Source organism: Grammomys surdaster, unplaced genomic scaffold, assembly GCF_004785775.1.
Source record: "Grammomys surdaster isolate TR1022 unplaced genomic scaffold, NIH_TR_1.0 126131, whole genome shotgun sequence".
NCBI lineage: Eukaryota > Metazoa > Chordata > Mammalia > Rodentia > Muridae > Grammomys > Grammomys surdaster.
In genome coordinates, this window is record NW_021620939.1 from 3,919,170 (window position 1) to 3,937,106 (window position 17,937).

General features: G+C 44.6%; 2 protein-coding genes across 2 annotated transcripts in view; one reads left to right on the forward strand and one right to left on the reverse strand.

Annotated features, from left to right (window-relative positions):
• Pik3r4 (phosphoinositide-3-kinase regulatory subunit 4) overlaps positions 1-11,767 on the forward strand; it is a 52,720-nt gene extending 40,953 nt beyond the window's left edge. Inside the window, exons 15-20 of the mRNA XM_028756778.1 lie at positions 2,214-2,425; positions 6,692-6,823; positions 9,067-9,167; positions 10,194-10,282; positions 10,412-10,520; positions 11,228-11,767. Coding sequence (XP_028612611.1) covers positions 2,214-2,425; positions 6,692-6,823; positions 9,067-9,167; positions 10,194-10,282; positions 10,412-10,520; positions 11,228-11,398 — 814 coding nt within the window. The 3' untranslated portion in view covers positions 11,399-11,767. The remainder of the gene's footprint in view (positions 1-2,213; positions 2,426-6,691; positions 6,824-9,066; positions 9,168-10,193; positions 10,283-10,411; positions 10,521-11,227) is intronic.
• A 3,111-nt stretch (positions 11,768-14,878) lies between these two features.
• The window catches only part of Col6a6 (collagen type VI alpha 6 chain), a 135,879-nt gene continuing 132,820 nt past the window's right edge, over positions 14,879-17,937 (reverse strand). Inside the window, exon 37 of the mRNA XM_028756796.1 lies at positions 14,879-15,163. Within this exon, the coding sequence (XP_028612629.1) occupies positions 14,959-15,163 (205 nt within the window). The 3' untranslated portion in view covers positions 14,879-14,958. The remainder of the gene's footprint in view (positions 15,164-17,937) is intronic.

Sequence of the window (17,937 nt, forward strand, 5' to 3'; positions counted from 1 at the left end):
ACAGTGAGTGTTTATCAATCAAGAAAACCATGTCCTGTTGTTTGGGACTAAAATATCTAAATTTAGTGATAAATTTTAGAAGGAGATTTGCTTGTCATTCTACAATAAAACATTGACTGGCACACACACACACACACACACACACTCTAAAGGCAAGTGAGTCTGTTAAAGCAGGGTGGTTGAGAAGTGCATGCTGGGAAGTGATAGTGCGCCACACAGAAAAACCAGAACACGACTTTAATGTAGTGAAAGGCTGCCTTGAGGCCTTTGTGTAGCTTAAGGTAAAGGAGTATCTTTTGGGTCACCTAGGATATTTTTGTTGTTTTGTTTTGTTTTTGCATTTTAAAAAAATGTGTGTATTGTCAATATAGTCAACAATACATTTGAATGTCTTTAGCCCAGGACATTTTACAGATGGCTTTTAGTAACAAATAGCTGCCAGTTTCCTTGAAATTGTTTCAGCAGAGGATGACCATTTATACTTTTGAGTTTGTTTAAATTACTGGCAGAGTGTACTGTGTGACAATTGTGCCCCTAGGTCACATGGATAGATGGTTAGAGAAGACACTCTGTATGGCTCTCTGAGCTGACAACACTTTTCACTGTGTATGCTATTCTTTAAGCAATATTTTATTTCCTAGGTTGGGAGATCTTGCTAGAATGCTTAGATTTTACTGTGCCCGACTGTAGTGTCCTCCAAAGTAACCTGGCCTTAAGTTACTCATCGTTTGTATGGTTCAGCCATGTTAACTGTGATCATGTTTCTTGAGCATTAGATCTGACCTGGGAGATGGTCTGCAGTTAATTACAGAGGACAAACTTCAGTTCCCAGCATGCATGTCAGGTCAGTCAGAGCTGCCTGTGCCTCCAGTTCCAGGAGATCTGATGACCTCACCTGCTTCTGAGACCACTGCACTCACATGCATAAAACCACACATACCAATACACAGACACTCTCAGACATATACACACACAATTGTAAAGTGTGTGTGTGTGTGTATACATAATCTATGGAACAAATCATTTAATAACTTAAAATATTTTGATATTTAAAAAATCACCCCTCTGTTTGGAAGTATAGTCAGAAGTTTAGAGTATGTATACATGTTTATCTGAAACAGAGATCTGCAAACTGTAGCTTACAGTACTGGTTAGAGAGTAAGAATGATTTTTGGATTTTTAAGAATGAAGAATATGCAGCAGAGGTGTATACAACTCAAGACTAGAATACATTACCAGGTGACTTTAAAGTCCTGTCCTTTTTTGTCTCCTCCATTTCCTCCCACCTTGTCATGGTTTGAGGTGCTGGGATGAAGTTTTCATGCTTCCTAGGCAAGTGCCAGCTGCTGCGCGTCACCCTCAGTCCTATTCCGTTCTTTGTAGTTTTACAAGTACTCAGCGTGAAACAAACACACCCCCAGCCTGGCCTAGCTATGGCGTGGAGCAGAACCTGGCACTATGAAGTCGTGAATGTGAAGTGTTAGCTTATGGCGTGAGCGTTGACAAACCTGAAGCAGGGTTTGCTGATGAAACATGTCAGACTCAGAAGCATCTGTCGCTTTCTTCCAACCATGTGACCCTCTGGGAAGGACAGAATCGGCCTTTGCCATGGGTGAGGCCAGAGAAGAGTTAGATCACTAATGAGCTGCGTGGGATACTTTGGAGGATGCCAGACAGTTGTGTGCGGTTCTGTGAAGATGCAAAGCTAGTGGTGTCTCTGTAATACTCCTGGGATTTCACACAATGCTGAGTTTAGTACTGTTGTAGCAAGGCTGATTTCTTAGTTTTGATAAATATTATAGTTATATAAGATGGCAATATGAAGAAGAACTGAGTAAAAAGTGTATAGAAACTTTTTACAGCTTTTCTGTATCTGGAATTACCTTTTAAAAATCCAGCTATAACTGTCTCATTATGAGGTCACATAATTTCTATTTATTTATGTTTATAAATATTTATATTTATTTATATTTTTAGACAGGGTCTCAGCTCTGGCTGTCCTGGAACTTGATATGTAGATCAGATTAACCACAAACCCACAGATATCATACTCGACTGTGTCTGCCTCTCAAGTACTAGGATTAAAGACCATGGCACTCCAACTGGCCACTTTGTCCTTTTTGGCCAAGGATAGGCTGTCAGTTTATCCTAAGCGGGAACCAGCGCTCCATTTTCAGTGACTGGAAAAGCCTTTTACTTCTGTGTTCCTGTAGGATTCTGGATCAGAAGGAAGATGGATGTGTGGTGGACATGCATCACTTCAACTCCGGGGCTCAGTCTGTTCTGGCCTATGCCACGGTCAATGGCTCTCTGGTTGGATGGGATCTCCGGACTTCAAGTAATGCATGGACATTAAAGCATGACTTAAAGTCGGGCCTCATCACCTCCTTTGCTGTGGACATTCACCAGTGCTGGCTGTGCATAGGTAAGCCAACCTGTGTCAGGATGCCACCAGCACCTGCAGGTAGCATCTTGTGAAGGCCAGCTTTTCCTGATTTCTTCACTGAGGATTTTCCATCTCCTTTGTGTTCATAGCTACTGTGTTGTATAATGTCTGACAGTTTAGTTTCATTAGGAGGCTTATGTAAGGCTGGGAGTATGGCTCAGTGCTTGCATAGGATGTCTAAGGCCCGGGCCACCCTCTCTAGACCCATACTCCAAGTAGCATAAAAGCTATAGGTGAGCATGGTGTGGTAGTGTACCCTTCCAGTCACATGGTTAGCAGGTAAAGGCAAGAGGATCAGGAGTTCAGGGGCACTCAGCTGCATCGTGAGTTCTAGGCTAGCCTGGGTACACGAGACTGTATTTTAAAAAACTCAAAGCATTGTGAGAAAGGATAAAATCAGCATCATAAACAGAAGTTTCTTCTTGTTCTCAGTGAGCCTTCATCTTACAGTCATTGAAGCAATTAGGAGTTGCTGGTATTCTCTGTGCTGTTGGGAACAGCAATTTGAGTGACAACAGTTTTAAATTCCAGGGACCTCAGGCAAGCTACTTAACTCTGAGTCTCAGTATCTTCATCTTTTAATGGGACTAATTCCTTCAAAGGCTGCTTTGAAGATTTAGTGACCTGAAAGCATCTGTCACAGGCCTAGTGGGAAAGTGGAGCAACAACTTCTGGTTTACCAAAGTAGATATTCTAGTGTGACCCTTAGCTCATGGAATACAAGTAATTCTTTTGAAAACTTGCTTTAACATGTTTTAAATTTATTTATTTATTTTATTTATTTTATTTTATTTTATTTTGTTTTTTTTGAGACAGTGTTTCTCTGTATAGCCCTGGCTGTCCTGGAACTCACTCTGTAGACCAGGCTGGCCTCAAACTTAGAAATCCGCCTGCCTCTGTCTCCCAAGTGCTGGGATTAAAGGCGTGCGCCACCACCACCTGGCTTAAATTTATTTTTTAAAATATATTTATTCTTTGATAATTTCATACATTATGCAAAGTATTTTGAACATATGCACTCCTCACTTTTCCCTGTCCACTCCCAACCTTCCCAACTACGTGTCCCTTTAAAGATAAGAAAAGCTGAGTCCAGTGTGCCCCGCCCATGTGTGGGTATGGGGCATCCACTGCAGCTTGTGACCTACCTGAGGCAGCACACTTGAAGCAGCCTGACTCTCCTTCCCCTAGCATAAGCTCAGATCTTCTCAGTTATGGGTAGGGACTGTGACCCTGCCCCCATGCTAGACTGCCAACTAACTTCTCTTGTGTAGGCAGCCACAGCTACTGTGTGCTCAGGAGTCCATCAGTCCCCCTGTATCCAGAAGACTCTGTGTTGCCCTGGTCCTCCCAACTGCTAACAGCGTTCCTAACCCTGTGGCTCCTGTGGGGAGCATTTTCTGCCATGTGAGTGTGTGTCTCAGAACTCTGTAACAGCAGGTTTCACATGGCTTCCTTAAGGTTCTTGTGTGCGCTATCCCCACCCACCCTCCCATTCCTCCTCTCCTGTCCTATCACCTGTTTTCTTCTCACTCCCTTCTATTAAGACGTCCCTTCCGAGCCCATGACCCCTTTGTAGTTTCCTGGATTTGATACTCCAGGTTTAACACAAATCTAAGGGCTTGATGTGCATGTGTGAGAACATGTGGTGTGTGTCTTTTGGGATCTTTGTGACTTAAGTATGATGTTTCAGTTTCCATCCATTTCCCTCCACATTTCCTAATTTCAGTTCTCTCCACAGCAGAATAAACGTGCACTGTGTAAGGTACCACATCTCTATCCTTTCAGAAGCTAATGGAACTAAGTTGTTTCCACTTCCTAACTACTGTGACTAGAGCAGCAGTAAACATGGGTAAGCAGGTGTCTGTGGAGGATGTTAGAGTCCTTTGGGTATTTGCCCAAGATTAGTGTGGCTGAATCACACGGTAGATCTATTTCTCACCTTCTGAGGAACCTCCACACTGACTTCAGAGTGGCTGCTCTAGTTCCCATTCTCAGCAGCATGGAATGAGGGCCTTCCCTCCCCTCCCCCACAGCCTCAGTAGCATTTGTTGTTGTTGTCGTTGTCTTTAACCAGGGTAAAACCACTCATCCAATTTCTGTCTCCATTGTATCTTGCCCTTTTCAGATGTCACAGACGTGGAATTACACAGTGCACGTTTTTTCACTAAACGTGCAGTTTATAAGGCTTTTCCATTGCCTTCATGTAGGCAGAGTTTTAAGTTATTTTTCATTTTTTAATAGATAGTCTGTGTACTGTGCAGCTGTTGTCTAGCTGGTGGTTGAATTGTCTTTGGTTTGGGGCTTTTCTGAATAGATTTGCTATAAACATTTACAAGTAGGTTTTTGTAGGAACTCTAATTCGATTTTTCTCAGGTGTAAACTGGTGAATGGGATTGCCGATTCAAGAAAATTCTAGTTTTAATTGTAGTACTACTGCTGTGTATCTAGTGGATATAGTGTGATATTTTGATACATGCTTATATTAGTGAATGATTAAATCAGGTAATTAAGAAATCTGTCACCTCGCATATTTTGTGGTAAAGATATTTAAAATCTACAGTAATTGGAATACATAATACATTGTCATTAATTATACTGACAGTTCTGTATTCAATTAATTATAGTGACAATTCTGTCTGTCACTAAAGCATATTCCTTCTAAGAAACTTTACATCGCTTGCCCTTAGCACTGCTCGTCTCCTTTCTTCCCCTTTCCTTTCTTCAAAAGTCATGGTTCTCCCACAGAGTTTTGTGTGGGTTTGTTTTTCATTTGTATTTAAAACAGGATCCTAAAGCAGCCAGGCTGGTTTCAAAGTACCTGAGAATGACCTTGAATTTTTGGTCCTCCTGCCTCTATCTCCCAGTGTTTGGCTCATGTGGTATTGGAGATGGAACCAGGACTTAGTATCCTGGGTAAGCACTCTGCCAACTGAGCTATATCCAAGGCCCCTCCTCTGCACAGCGCTTTGAATATGCTCCTGGAAAATACCATAGTTTCGTCTTTCCCTCATACCCAGAAGAGTTAAAGGTTTCTGTACTTGAATTTAGATTTCTGAATCCCTTAGTTGATATTGCATTGTCATTAAATATCTACCTTTTCCTGTATTAATTTTTACGTATTGGAAGATGGCAGCATCTACAGCAGTTCATAACATTGGCTAGTGTATAGCTAGCAGGTTTGCAAAGGAAAAAGATGTCTGGGGCACCCTGAGCAGCTTTGAGGAAGCAGTGGTGCCTCGAGTGGCTGTTGTCGTCATTGTCATGGAGTATGGCAAAGAGACATGGAGAGACCCAACTGCCTCTGTCCATCTCTCCTGCAGAATTGGAGACCCACCCAGAAATGTGCTCTGCTGTGTTCAGCTGCTCAGTTCTTTCCCATTGGGTCCATTCTTCATTAGTAGTAAAATGCCATGGGGGAGATGATGTGGGCGCTCAGCCCATTTTCTGCTGTGGTTGGACATCCATACCTGTCTGCAGAAAGTTTTGGGACAGAGGACACACAGAGATGACTGGAAGCTAATGACAGACACAGAACCATTTTCTCTTTGGATTTGCAATGATCACTGGGTATCAGTGATGATATATTCTCATCAGGCAGTCTGAATGCTCTGGCTCACCAAATTCAGCTTCTTCCTCTCTACAGCATCTGGTTTTGTGGGTGCCTTTGGCAGTTAATAACAATGTCAGTATTTAATGAATTATTCATTTAAATTTGCATAAAGTAGACAGTACTGTAATTGCATTATGATAAGCATGTTATTACTGTTATTTGGCAACTGTGGGTGCTGTTTGAAACTGGGGAGACAGCCTCATGGGAGCATGTACAACCAGCAAGTGCCTTACTGCTGAGCTGTAGCCACAATCCAGTTTTTAGTGTTTATCTTGAAACATGGCTTCACCAAGTTGCCCAGGCTTGAATTTGCCTTTTAGTCCAGGTAGACCTCAGCCTCCAGAGGTACCTGAGATTACAGGCCTCTGACACCAGGCCTGACAACAAAACCTTTCCTGAAATGACCAAGGCAATTCTAAAATACATTTATGCAGGGCTGGGTAGGATTGTGTATCTCTTTAATCTCAGTTCTCAGGAAGTAGTAGATCTCTGGGGTTTTGAGGCCAGCCAGGGTGACATAGTAAGACCCTACCTTAAACAAAAACCTAAAAATGTATTCATCCAGAGGTGACAGACACTGTTTGCTATTGTTGTAAATGCTTTGATGTTAATGGTTTGTGCCTTTTAAATTTGAGGCACGAGCAGCGGTGCCATGGCGTGTTGGGACATGAGGTTCCAGTTGCCAATTTCCAGTCACTGTCATCCCTCCAGAGCTCGCATCCGGCGCCTCTCCATGCACCCCTTGTACCAGTCCTGGGTAATTGCAGGTAAGGTGCAGGGCTGACGTTCGCCTTGGGAATCGCATTATATGGTGTTGCTGAGACTCTTGCTCCTCAGGAGTTTTTATTTTACATCTGAACCATATGTTTGATTCTGTTTTCATGTGGAAGCTGTTCACCATTGTGTTTTAAGTTCAAAACCCATGCCATCAGCTGTTACCTCTCTTATCTTTCATTTCATTTCTTTCAAGTTCTTGTGCCTCCTATTTTTTGTTAAAACCACCAGGGTCTTTCTAGAAATGTAAGAAGAAACGTGGACTCCTCTCCAGCTGCCATTCTTTCTGCCCGCGTCCGTGTTTCTCACACGCCCCTTCTTTCCCGTCACTGGGCACTCAGTGTGCTGGTGTCTGAGCTATCACTTTAATGTGTATAGGTGTGTTGCCTGCAGGCCTGTCTGCGCACCGTGTGTGTGTGTGTGTGTGTGTGTGTGTGTGTGTGTGTGTGTGCAGGCCCTTGGAGGCTGAACAAGGGTGTCACATCACCAGGGACTCTCTTCCTCTTTGCCATGATGGACTGAGACTGAGTCATTCTGCTGAGGTCATAGCAATGGAAAAACTGACCATACACCAAGTAACACCAGCTCTACCCTGGTCCAAGGGGCTCTCTGTGTGCTCGGCCATCCAGTCAGGGTTCCAACAAGGCAAGCTTGTTTAAGGAGAGTTTCTTTCAACAGGGTCACTGTTGTTTTTGTTGCTGAGTTATGTCCTCCTCTAGGCTAGATGCCCCAGAGCTTCCGATCGAATCTTTCATCTTCACTGACCAGAGGCTGTAAGAGTGTGGGAATTACAGATGTGCACCGTCACATCTGGCTTTTTATTTGGATTTAGGGATGAGACTTGGGTCATTGGGCTTATGTAGCAAGCAGTTTACCAATTGAGCCATTTTCTAATCCCAAGCAGTGATTTTTGAAGTGCAGGATAGAGTCAGGCTGCGCTAGGTGAGCCCCTAACAAGTCTGTCCATACTTGGTGACTTATGAGCTGTGTGCTGTGGGTAGAGCCAGCATGGTTGCAGGACCACACTGGAGGCTGTGGTAAGACTTCCCTCCTTGCCTCTTCCTGCTTCTCTTGCTACACTGTTTGACTAATGTCCTCTCTTCGGAGCAGAAGCATAACACCTAGGCCCACTGATGTTGGTCATGAGTCTGCCTCCCTCTTACCAGGCAGGCTTAGGATTGCATTGAGGGCCCACTGGATAATCCTGAATTCACCCCTTTCAAGGTCCTTAGTTACAGCTTGGAAAATCACTTGGTCATTTAAGGCAGCATTTACAGGTTCTCAGGAGTAGGACCTTGAACTCTTTAGTGGCCATTTGCTGAAGGTCAGACACATGTAGGATCCAGATAGTACAAGAGCCTAGAGTGCAGTTCATGCAGGCCAAAGTTGAGAGAGTGTCGTGTGCCATTTACTCCTGAGCCTTTCCTACCACCGTCTTGTCTGCTCCAGCCTCACGATTGCTTCTGTCCCTGCCACTATTTACATTCTTCTGTTTAGTGTCCCTACCAGAGTGGAAACTCCCTGCAGTAGTGACTCACTTGTTCTGTTTGCCCTCTTTCTCCCAGTGGCCAGGACAGTGCCAGTGACTAGTGTCAGCTCTGTGGATGATAGGTGGCTGAGTCCTGGTATTGTTGTGGCCCTCACGGCATCATTACCCAGTGCACAGATGGTGCCGGGCCCATGCTCTCTGATTTTCTCGCCAGCCTCTCCTCCCTCTCACACATATCCTTCCACCAAAAAACCCTGAGCTTTTTTGCATGTATATTTCTTGCCTACTCAGTGTATTTTGCCTGAGATTGGACACCTGCTGCTGCATCTGTCTGGCTTTTTCGGGCCTGGCTAAGACATTTAGACTCAGCCCACGAGATGTGCAGCTTCTCCCGTGGCCTGAATGCAGGAGGAGCTTGACACTTGCTCTCTTTCTTGTCATCATGCTGTTTCATGTGTCGTGTCTTTTTCCTTTCTCCATCTATGCTGTGCATTCTTGAGGGCAGAGCTATATATATGATCTGCCTTTCTGCCCTATAGTCTCTTCAGGACCTGGCTGGAGTGCAGTATATATATTAACTGTTAGGCTATCAAGAACACTTTTTAACTCACCCAGTCTGGTGGTAAGTCATGCTGTTATTTTAAGAGTATTAGTATTTCTTGCAGGATGGAAATAGATACAGGTGGCTTTGCGATTGCTACCCAGATGTGACAGCAGAGCTAATATAGTTCTTGCCTTTTTTCTCAGCTGTTCAGGGCAACAACGAAGTCTCCATGTGGGACATGGAGACTGGTGACAGGAGACTGACTCTCTGGGCCAGCAGTGCACCTCCACTGTCCGAGTTACAGGTGTGTCACCAGTGTTTATTGCAAAAGACAATTGTTACCTCTATCCTAAGCATGTTTAGGCATTTTAGCCTGCATGATCTCTCACGTAATTTTATTACATATTTAATTATATCTAATTTGTGTTCTTAATTAATGTGAACTGTCATGTGACCATTACTGTATGTTTTCCAATGTTTTTAGCTTGCAGGGTCTGCTCCAGTGGCTGTCTGTGATCTCACATTGGAGCTCCTATAGATGCAAATTAGGCAAAGCCTACTAATGAAGAGTACAGTGCTCTTTCAGATGCAGGGCTTCCTCTGGCTTAGGACTTTTGCCTTTACGTGGTGATGTAAAAAGCCATATATAGTCACTAGAAAATATGCTTTGAATTTTGATCTTTTCCCAGGCTAGTGATCTGTGCTCTGGTTCTCTTGTGATGCTCGGTGTGGCACTGAGCCATAGCATAGCTCCTTGTCAGACCATGAGGGTAAACAACTAGATTACTGTTGGGCCAGAACCCCAAAGCAAATGAAGGAGCATCTGTACCTTGTATGAGTGCTCTGGGTAGAGAGTTGTCTATTGGTTATGTTTCCAGGACTATCTTGGCAGTAAGCTATGGTAGGAAAGGTTTCACACACACACACACACACGCCCCTTACTTAGGTCTCATGCAAAGAAACCCTGAAGTAATGGTTTTTATACTGTTTGTGACAGGATTGGAGTGTGTGTCCCAAGCTGACCTTGGGCTGGTGACTCTGGCCTCTTCTTCCTAGAGCACTGGAACTACTGGTGTGCACCACCATGCTCAGCCAGAGGGACCCTGGAGACTGAGGTCAGGGCCTTGCTCATGCTATGTAAGCACTCTGTCCTGAGCTACACCTCCAGGCCTTCGAAGCAGTTAGATCCTGAAGTTTCCTCAAAAGATGAGAGTCCATTTCCACAGACTGTACCTCTTGACAGATGAGGGGCTTGTATAGCTATTGACAGTTAACTCACTTCTACTAAAACTGTCATTGTTTATGTGACCACGTGTTTCTGTCTTTCAAGCCTTCACCGCACAGTGTCCATGGTATCTACTGCAGCCCTGCAGATGGAAACCCTATCCTGCTAACCGCTGGCTCAGACATGAAAATAAGGTGCAGTGTCATGAAGAGTGCCTTGGGTTGAGACATGAAAGACAGCTGTAATGTTGTGCTATTGTTTGTAGAGAAATCTCTTCCTGATAACACTGTAGATTTTATTACCATTTATTCCCTCTCCCCTAGGTTCTGGGACTTGGTTTCCCCAGAAAGGTCCTATATTGTTGCAGGAAGTACAGGCTCCCCATCTGTATCCTACTACAAGAAGATAATAGAAGGCACCGAGGTCGTCCAGGTATGGTGGGACTTTGTTTCTTTTAACATTTGTAGGCACAAAAAATAGCTGTGATCAAGATTGATATTTTAAGGTTTCTTTGAAATTAAGAAATGTGTTGATTTTTCTTTCTTCTGGGTGGGACGAGTGGGCATGGAGACAAGGTGTCACCACAGTGCTCAGCCACTGTGCTGCGCCTCCCTCCCAAGTTCCAGGGCCACAGGTATGTGTGCCACTACACCTCCTCACTCACTGCCGTCCCAGTATAATAAAGGGACGAAGGAATACATTAAAGAAGTGCCTTACTGCCCTCATTTTGCAGATGGGACAGTTGGGGACAGGAGTCATTTGTTCAGGGTCACAGAGCTAACAACAATAAGGAGACTGAGGTCCTGGCGGGGCCATTGCCCTTCAAAGCATGTGTTATTGATAGAGGATATCAGGTGTTCTGGCCAGAGTAGGCCTCCCATCAGTGTTTTAAAATGCCAGAATATCAAGCATATATCTATCTTTCCATGTTACTGTGCACACAGACTATACTGAGCCATTTGTAAGTGTCTATGCCTGCAGTCTGATGACTGGAAACCTTGGGCACTTTGGACTCTTACTCTCTGTGGCATAACGACCTCAAACAAGGTCAAACTCCCTAGCCATGGGAATACTGTTGAGAGGTAGGACAGGGCACAGGCTTAACCTCAGGCCTTTGTTTGGTTCTACCCACTAAACAGGAAATTCAGAATAAGCAGAAGGTTGGACCAAGTGATGACACCCCTCGACGGGGCCCGGAGTCTCTGCCTGTGGGACATCATGACATCATCACAGACATTGCCACCTTCCAGACCACTCAGGGCTTCATTGTGACTGCTTCTAGAGACGGGATTGTGAAGGTGTGGAAATAAATCCTGCCAGCTTGTATAAAATGCTGTAAAATTAAGAAATGTACCATAATTCAAGACAAAAAGGATTCTAGAGAGGAAATATGGTTTTTGAAGTGTCTGTATTACTGTTTCGTGGCTACAAATCCCAGCCGCAGTGGGTCAGGACATGGGCGTGGTGGCTTTCTTTATGTACATTCTGTAGAGTTGGCCAGCTAGCACAACCTGGGCGTGCTTGCTGCACATGGGACAGAACAGGCGAGAAGTGTAAAAAGGGAAGATGATGTGCCGCCAGTTTATTTTGTATGGAAATGATTGTAAGCCATTATGTAAACACTTTTGTTACTGTAAATGCTATTCAAGCTGCAAGTAAACTCTATTCAAGCATCCTGAGAGTTGGGGTTTGTTTGGGGAAGTATTTTAGGTAGTAAACAGGTAGGGGATGAACTCTGACCTGTGCTGTTGCTAGGCAACAGAGAGGGCTCATGGGACTCTGCTCCTACACTTGTACACTTCTGTCCCTGCTGTTCACTGCCTACTGTTGTACAATTGATTACCTCTGTATCAGCTCAAGAGCAATGTGGCTTTGCCTGGGCATCGTCATTACAGGATCTGCCAAAAATTCCCATCAACTTGCATTTTCCAATGGCGATTATTTACTAAATGCTAGAAACAGAGGGCTCCAGGTAAACGTTCCAAGCTTTGTAAGGCCCTCAGCTGCTCTTCCAGGAAGGCAAAACTTTTCAAGCTAACAGATTTCTATTTTTATGCAGATCGATTCTCTTCACATTTCATTTTCTTCTCTAAGAAAAGGGTTTATGGCATTCAGAATTCCACTTTGAACTTAGTTACCTGGAGGTAAACCTAGCCGACTAGATAATGCAAGCCTGAGGAACACGGCTTGTTAAGTCCGTGGTGCATCTTCATCTCTCTCTCGTCATAGTCTCCACTTGGTTCCTGATAGTTTACATGCTCCATCCAGGACTCGACCCAGCGGCTGGGTGGCTTAAACTGCAGAAGGGTGAGGACAGGCCTGTCACAGGAAGGTCAAGGTTGGCAGTGTTGGCTCTGACTCGACCATGTAGATTTTGGAAGCCTGGCATGACCACTGCCTGGTTGCACAGCTTCTGTGCTAAGTTCATTCAGAGAGCCGCAGGAGCTGGGGACCTGTCCCTGGAGAGCGGGCCTTGGGCATGGAGCTGTTGGGTAAGCCATGCACCTCAGAGTGCTGAGGATAAAGGGGCGTTTGACAGACAACTGGTCTTGTTCTCCATCTACTGCCCATTGCTCACAGCTGTCCCACAGATGACCCTCTTTGAAAGCAGGTTATTGGTGCAGTTACAATCTGATGGCTTAGTGTAGAGATAATGGGAGCCGTAGCCATTGGGGTCAGTGACAATTCACAGTTTAAGACAAGATGCTCCAGTTACACTCACTGTGGTTCTTGCCACGAATGGACCTTACTAAATGTAGACTCGACTTAGCTTTTTCCGGTTTCTACTATTTTGGAGACAGAAGTCATAAACTTAGGAATTTGGTGTTTTAAATTCTTACTTTTTATGTGTTTGTCTGCACATGTGTGTGCAGTGCCCTGGGTGGGCGGGACAGAAAAGAGCATTTGATCCCCTGGAGCTGGAGTTACAGGCAGCTGTGAGCTACTCAGCTAAACTCTAGCTCTCTGAAGGAGCAAGTTCTTAACTGCTGGCCCAGCTTTGGCACTAAGAACTTTTAGGTTTTGATTCTTTGAGACAGGGTTTCTCTGTGCAGCCCTGGCTCTCCTGGAACTCACTCTGTACACTAGGCTGTCCTGGAACTCAGAGATCAGCCTGCCTCTGCCTTCTGAGTGCTTGGATTAAAGGTGTGCCCCACCACTGCCAGCCAGGAACTTTTGTTTTTAAAATGAATTATTTGCAGCATTCTTCAGATCCTTAACCTGTTAAGGATTAAAAATATGACCCAAGATGCTAAAATAATTTTAATCACCAAGCAATTTTTACAAAAGGTACTATACTTAACAACACAGGGAAAAAAAATACATTTTCAAAGTATCTCCAACAATAAGTAGAAAAGTGTCTGTGCTCAACCAAAGTTAATTAGAAAAGTCCCTGCTGTTACAAATACCTCTTAAATATCACCCAGCAGTGTCTTGTACTGAAACATACAGTGTTCCTGAGCCTCTAAGCACCGTTAGGATACAGGAAGCTGATGTTCACCTGAGTACCAACTGACTGTTACTCCTGGCTTGCCTGCTTCCCAGAAGGCTCAGGAGGTATCTCCATGCAATTGCCCCAGAACAGCGGCAGAAAGGGTTAAAAAAAATTACTGCACATGGCTCATTCATCCAGATTTCCTGAACAGGGGTATAGAAAAGAAGATCTGAATGCACTCCTCTGGCCTGCAGTGTCAGTAACCTACTTCCCACACACAGCTCCCTCTCCTTTCCAAAGACTGGCATTTTGCCTGACTGTGCCATTGGTAGCTGGGGATTGAGCTGTCAACTGAGGTAAGATCTGGGTGGTAGGCCTCAAACACAGTGCCACTTTGATGTTTAGTTATTGAAACTGCCCCTACCCCAAGAAGAAAGAAATGGATGGGGATGGGGAGACAAAGGCACCATAGAACGCTTGAGGGTCTGGGCTCTGAGACTCAACCCAGATTTTGGGATTTTTCTTAATACCCCAAAGCTTACTTCAGTTTCATGCCGAGCTCTGCCAGTCCTACTTCCTGCTGCTTGCTCACTGTAGCCCAGTGCTTGCTGCCCCGTAGGGTAAAAGGAGTCAGTCTAACTCACGACAGTATGCATTGTTAACTCTTCTTGTCTAAGGAACATATGGATTAGTAAAAAATAATAAGTGACCAAAGCAAGGACAAAAGACCAGAAATCCACTGAAACAGCTCGGCGGGAAGTTCTTTATAGAAAACCCAGTCCATAAGCCTGACTTGGGTATCTGTGGAATTGGTCGAGTTTCCCAGTATGTTTAGGAAGACAGACCAGGCAAACAACTTCAGAAGGCCAGAGGCATCCTTCCAGCATAAGCCATCCCAGGCCAGCCAGTCTACCCAGACAATGCTGTGCTGAAATGAAAGTCCCGAAGGTCAGATTGCCAAAACCATGTCATAAAACCAGCATCCATTTCTAGGATAAATGTTAGCTAACTCCACAACACTGAAGCCCTCTGACTAAACAGATGAACATTAAACTATAGCACATTAAAAGGGCAGCTTTTGCACATGGAAGACAGAGCAGAGGGTTGCAATTAAGAGTTTACATTGGCCCATGTCCACATGCATAAAATCAACTTCAAAATTATGTCTTCAGCTTTCAAAACGTGTGTGTGTGTGTTTTCTTCCATCTCTTCATAGTTAGAGCATTATGCTGAAATTGTCTGGAGTTGTCAAGTAAACATACAAGACAGATCTCAATCCCACAAGTGTGTAGGGGGTCAAGGTACCTGACCGACTGCAGCCTGGCTTGTTCTTTCCTCCAGAGCAGTCGTTGGATGCTGGTGGGCAGCCCGGTTAAGAGCTCTGAGTTCAGGGGTGGATCTGCTGCTAAGTCAAGAGTCTGACCACAGCTAACTTGTTCAATCACTTCGTTTACTGAGTTTGGAAGTTGCTTTCATCGCTTCTTTCCCCTGTTTAAAGGTATAGTGTGTGCTTCTGGAAAGACTTGAAATAGCACCTCTGCCACCTCTCAGGATACTTGAAAGGCGTTTTTTATCTTGAAAGAGCTTGGCTGCCTCCAGTGTATGGTCTTTGAGGATAGCTTTCTGTGGTCCCGGAACAAAGCTGCACAGCAAAAGAAGAGAACAGCACGTGAAGCCAAGCCCTTGCAGCCCAACTGGCTCATGGTAACCTTTCTTCCTAAACCATTATACCCACTTCTTCATCCACCCTTCCAGGGTAAATTTAAAAATTATTGAAGTAGAGATCTATATTGGCCTATCATAGTGTTGATAATACAGGGGGAGGGGAGGAAGGAGAGATAACACTATAAAGAATTTTGAAAAAGCCATATAAACATTTCATAAGTGTATTTAAAAAATAAAGGTATGCATGTGCATATATATATACATGTGTACCTACATATATCTATGTGTGTGTACATATACATGTATGTGTGTGTACATATACAGGTATGCATGTATATTTATTTTTAACGGGTACACCACATGAGGTCATGATGCTGCCTGCCCCCAAGAGCCATGCCCTCATCTAGCAAAACCTGCAGTGCCAGGCTTAGGAAACATCTCCTTCAAGTTGTTGGTCAGGAGAATACAAGTTTCCATGGCAACGTGGGCTGTTGCCCTTGCTCTTGGTTGCCTTTGAGAACCTGAAGGTAAGGGCCTATTGCTGAAGACACTTGGGACAGGGGCACTTAGGGGACCTTGACTGGACCTGATCTAGAAGTTGAAAGAGCAGCTGCCTGAAGAGCAGCTTTCAGTATTAAAAGGTGTTTGCAAGCTGCCAAGGGAGAGAAGCAATCGGTAGTCCACCCAGTGTGAAGCCTATACACCACAATGACCTGACCAGCAAGATATCCCCAGGGTGCAATAGTGGCCCCTTTTGTTGGGCAACCAACAGCTCTCTGTTGGCCTGCTCGATGGGAGAGAATTCACACCTATTACTATAAACCTGTCCAACTACCCATGGCTGGAGAGGCCATACACTCTAGAGACCCTTCTGCTGCCACTTTCCTAAGTGAATACAATTCCTAATTCTTCTAAGTACCTGTCTTTATGCCCATAGATAGGTGTATTTCTCAAGCCTCACCAAAGAAGCTTCCTTTCGCAACAGAGACCTGTTCAAAATACAAACAATATGTGTCTTTGGAGTACCCAACCCCAACTAACAAATCTGCAGTAATCCCTGTACCTTTTTGGGAACATTGTGAAAGAAGGTGGAAAGACTTTAAGGACCAGAGGACCAGGATGCCTGCTGTTTCATAGTGTCCCCTAGTCACGACAGGGAAGACACACCCATGAACGCTCAACAGCATGCTTGCATGAACCAGTCCAACATGATGACACCACCAGTTGAATACCATCAGGGATGGGCAAAAATCACAAGCTCCCATTCTTAGATGAAGAGCTACAGGTGGCTTCTGAGAGGCAGAAACAGCTTCCTCTAGGGACAAGCTCCTGCATAGATTGTCCACTCCTAAGTGGCCTGCCCTGGATACATGTACATATGGGCAATGCTGAATGGACCCAGAGGTTGTATATACATGCATGTGCATACATGCATAACACATATACACAGATGTTGTGTAACAATAAGTCATGAATTTGGGAGGGGATGTGGAAGGAGTTGGGGGTGTGAAGTGATGAAGATGCAATACTCATGTATGAAATTCTCTAAAATCTTAAATTTTCTTATATTTATACAATGCTTTTTGTTGCGTTTGCCCACCACTACCCATCATCCCATTGTCTCCCCCTACTTAATGTTCCTCTTTTGTCATTAATAACCCCGAGTTCAATTAGTGCTCCCCACATGCACGTGGGTGTGCAGCCATCCGCTGGGCCGTGGGCAACTCACCATCCAATGGCCACTTCTGTAAAGGAGCATGACTCCGTGCAGAGGATTTCTTTTGAGTCCAAATGCATTCTTCTCATGCTTGGCTAGCTCATCTGTGTTTCTTCCCCGCCCTTTCCCCCTCCTTTCTTTGATTATGTCACATCCCTTAGGTGTAAGGACAAAACATCTGGAGAGGTGGCAGAGTTTGGCTTCTAGTGCCTGTGTAGGGCAGCTCACCCACCTCACCCCAGCTCCAGGGGATCCCACACCTTTGGCCTCTGAAGCCACCCATTGTGTGTGCACACCCACCATGGAGATATATACATATAAATAAAAATAAATCTTTTTAAAAATCATTAGATTGGCAACTGCTTCTAAGCCCAACCCTGGCACCCTTTCCACAAAGGGTGAAACGTTAAAAGCCTTTCTTTATGTTGTTTTGTTTTGGGGGTGGGGTTATATGTGTGTTCCTGTGTGTGTGCATCCCCATAGGTGCATGTGTGGAGGGCAGAGGACACCACCTGGTATTGGTCCTCAGAGACCTTCACCTTTTGTTTGAGACAGCTGGCTGGTAGTGAGTGGTGTGAGCTCCAGGTGTCCTTGTACCTGCCTCTTATGTGGGGTCTGGGGATCCAAGTTCAGGCCCTCAGTGATTACATGGCGTGTGCTTTATGTGCTGGGCTCATGTTTTGTCTTCAAGGTTCATTCTTTCTACTGTTAGAGATGGCCATTTGTATTTGATAAAGCATTTAAGAAGGCTCTTAGTAAGGATCACTTGACTATCGAGTTTTTTCTTCTACTGTGTCTTGTTTGGAAGAACACTTTGCTGGTTGGTAACTCCGACAACAGGCGTTCAAGGCAGAAATGAGGATAAAATCATTCAAATTTTCAACTTGAGCCTAGCTCTAGTGATGTGGGACTGCATAAGGGTATCCTGGGTCATGGTTGAGCAGGTACTTAGAACCCCGAGATTCTCTGGAATTCCTCATGAGAACCGGCAGGAGTTCGGTCCCTCCCATCACCTAAGATCCTGAAAAACAGTC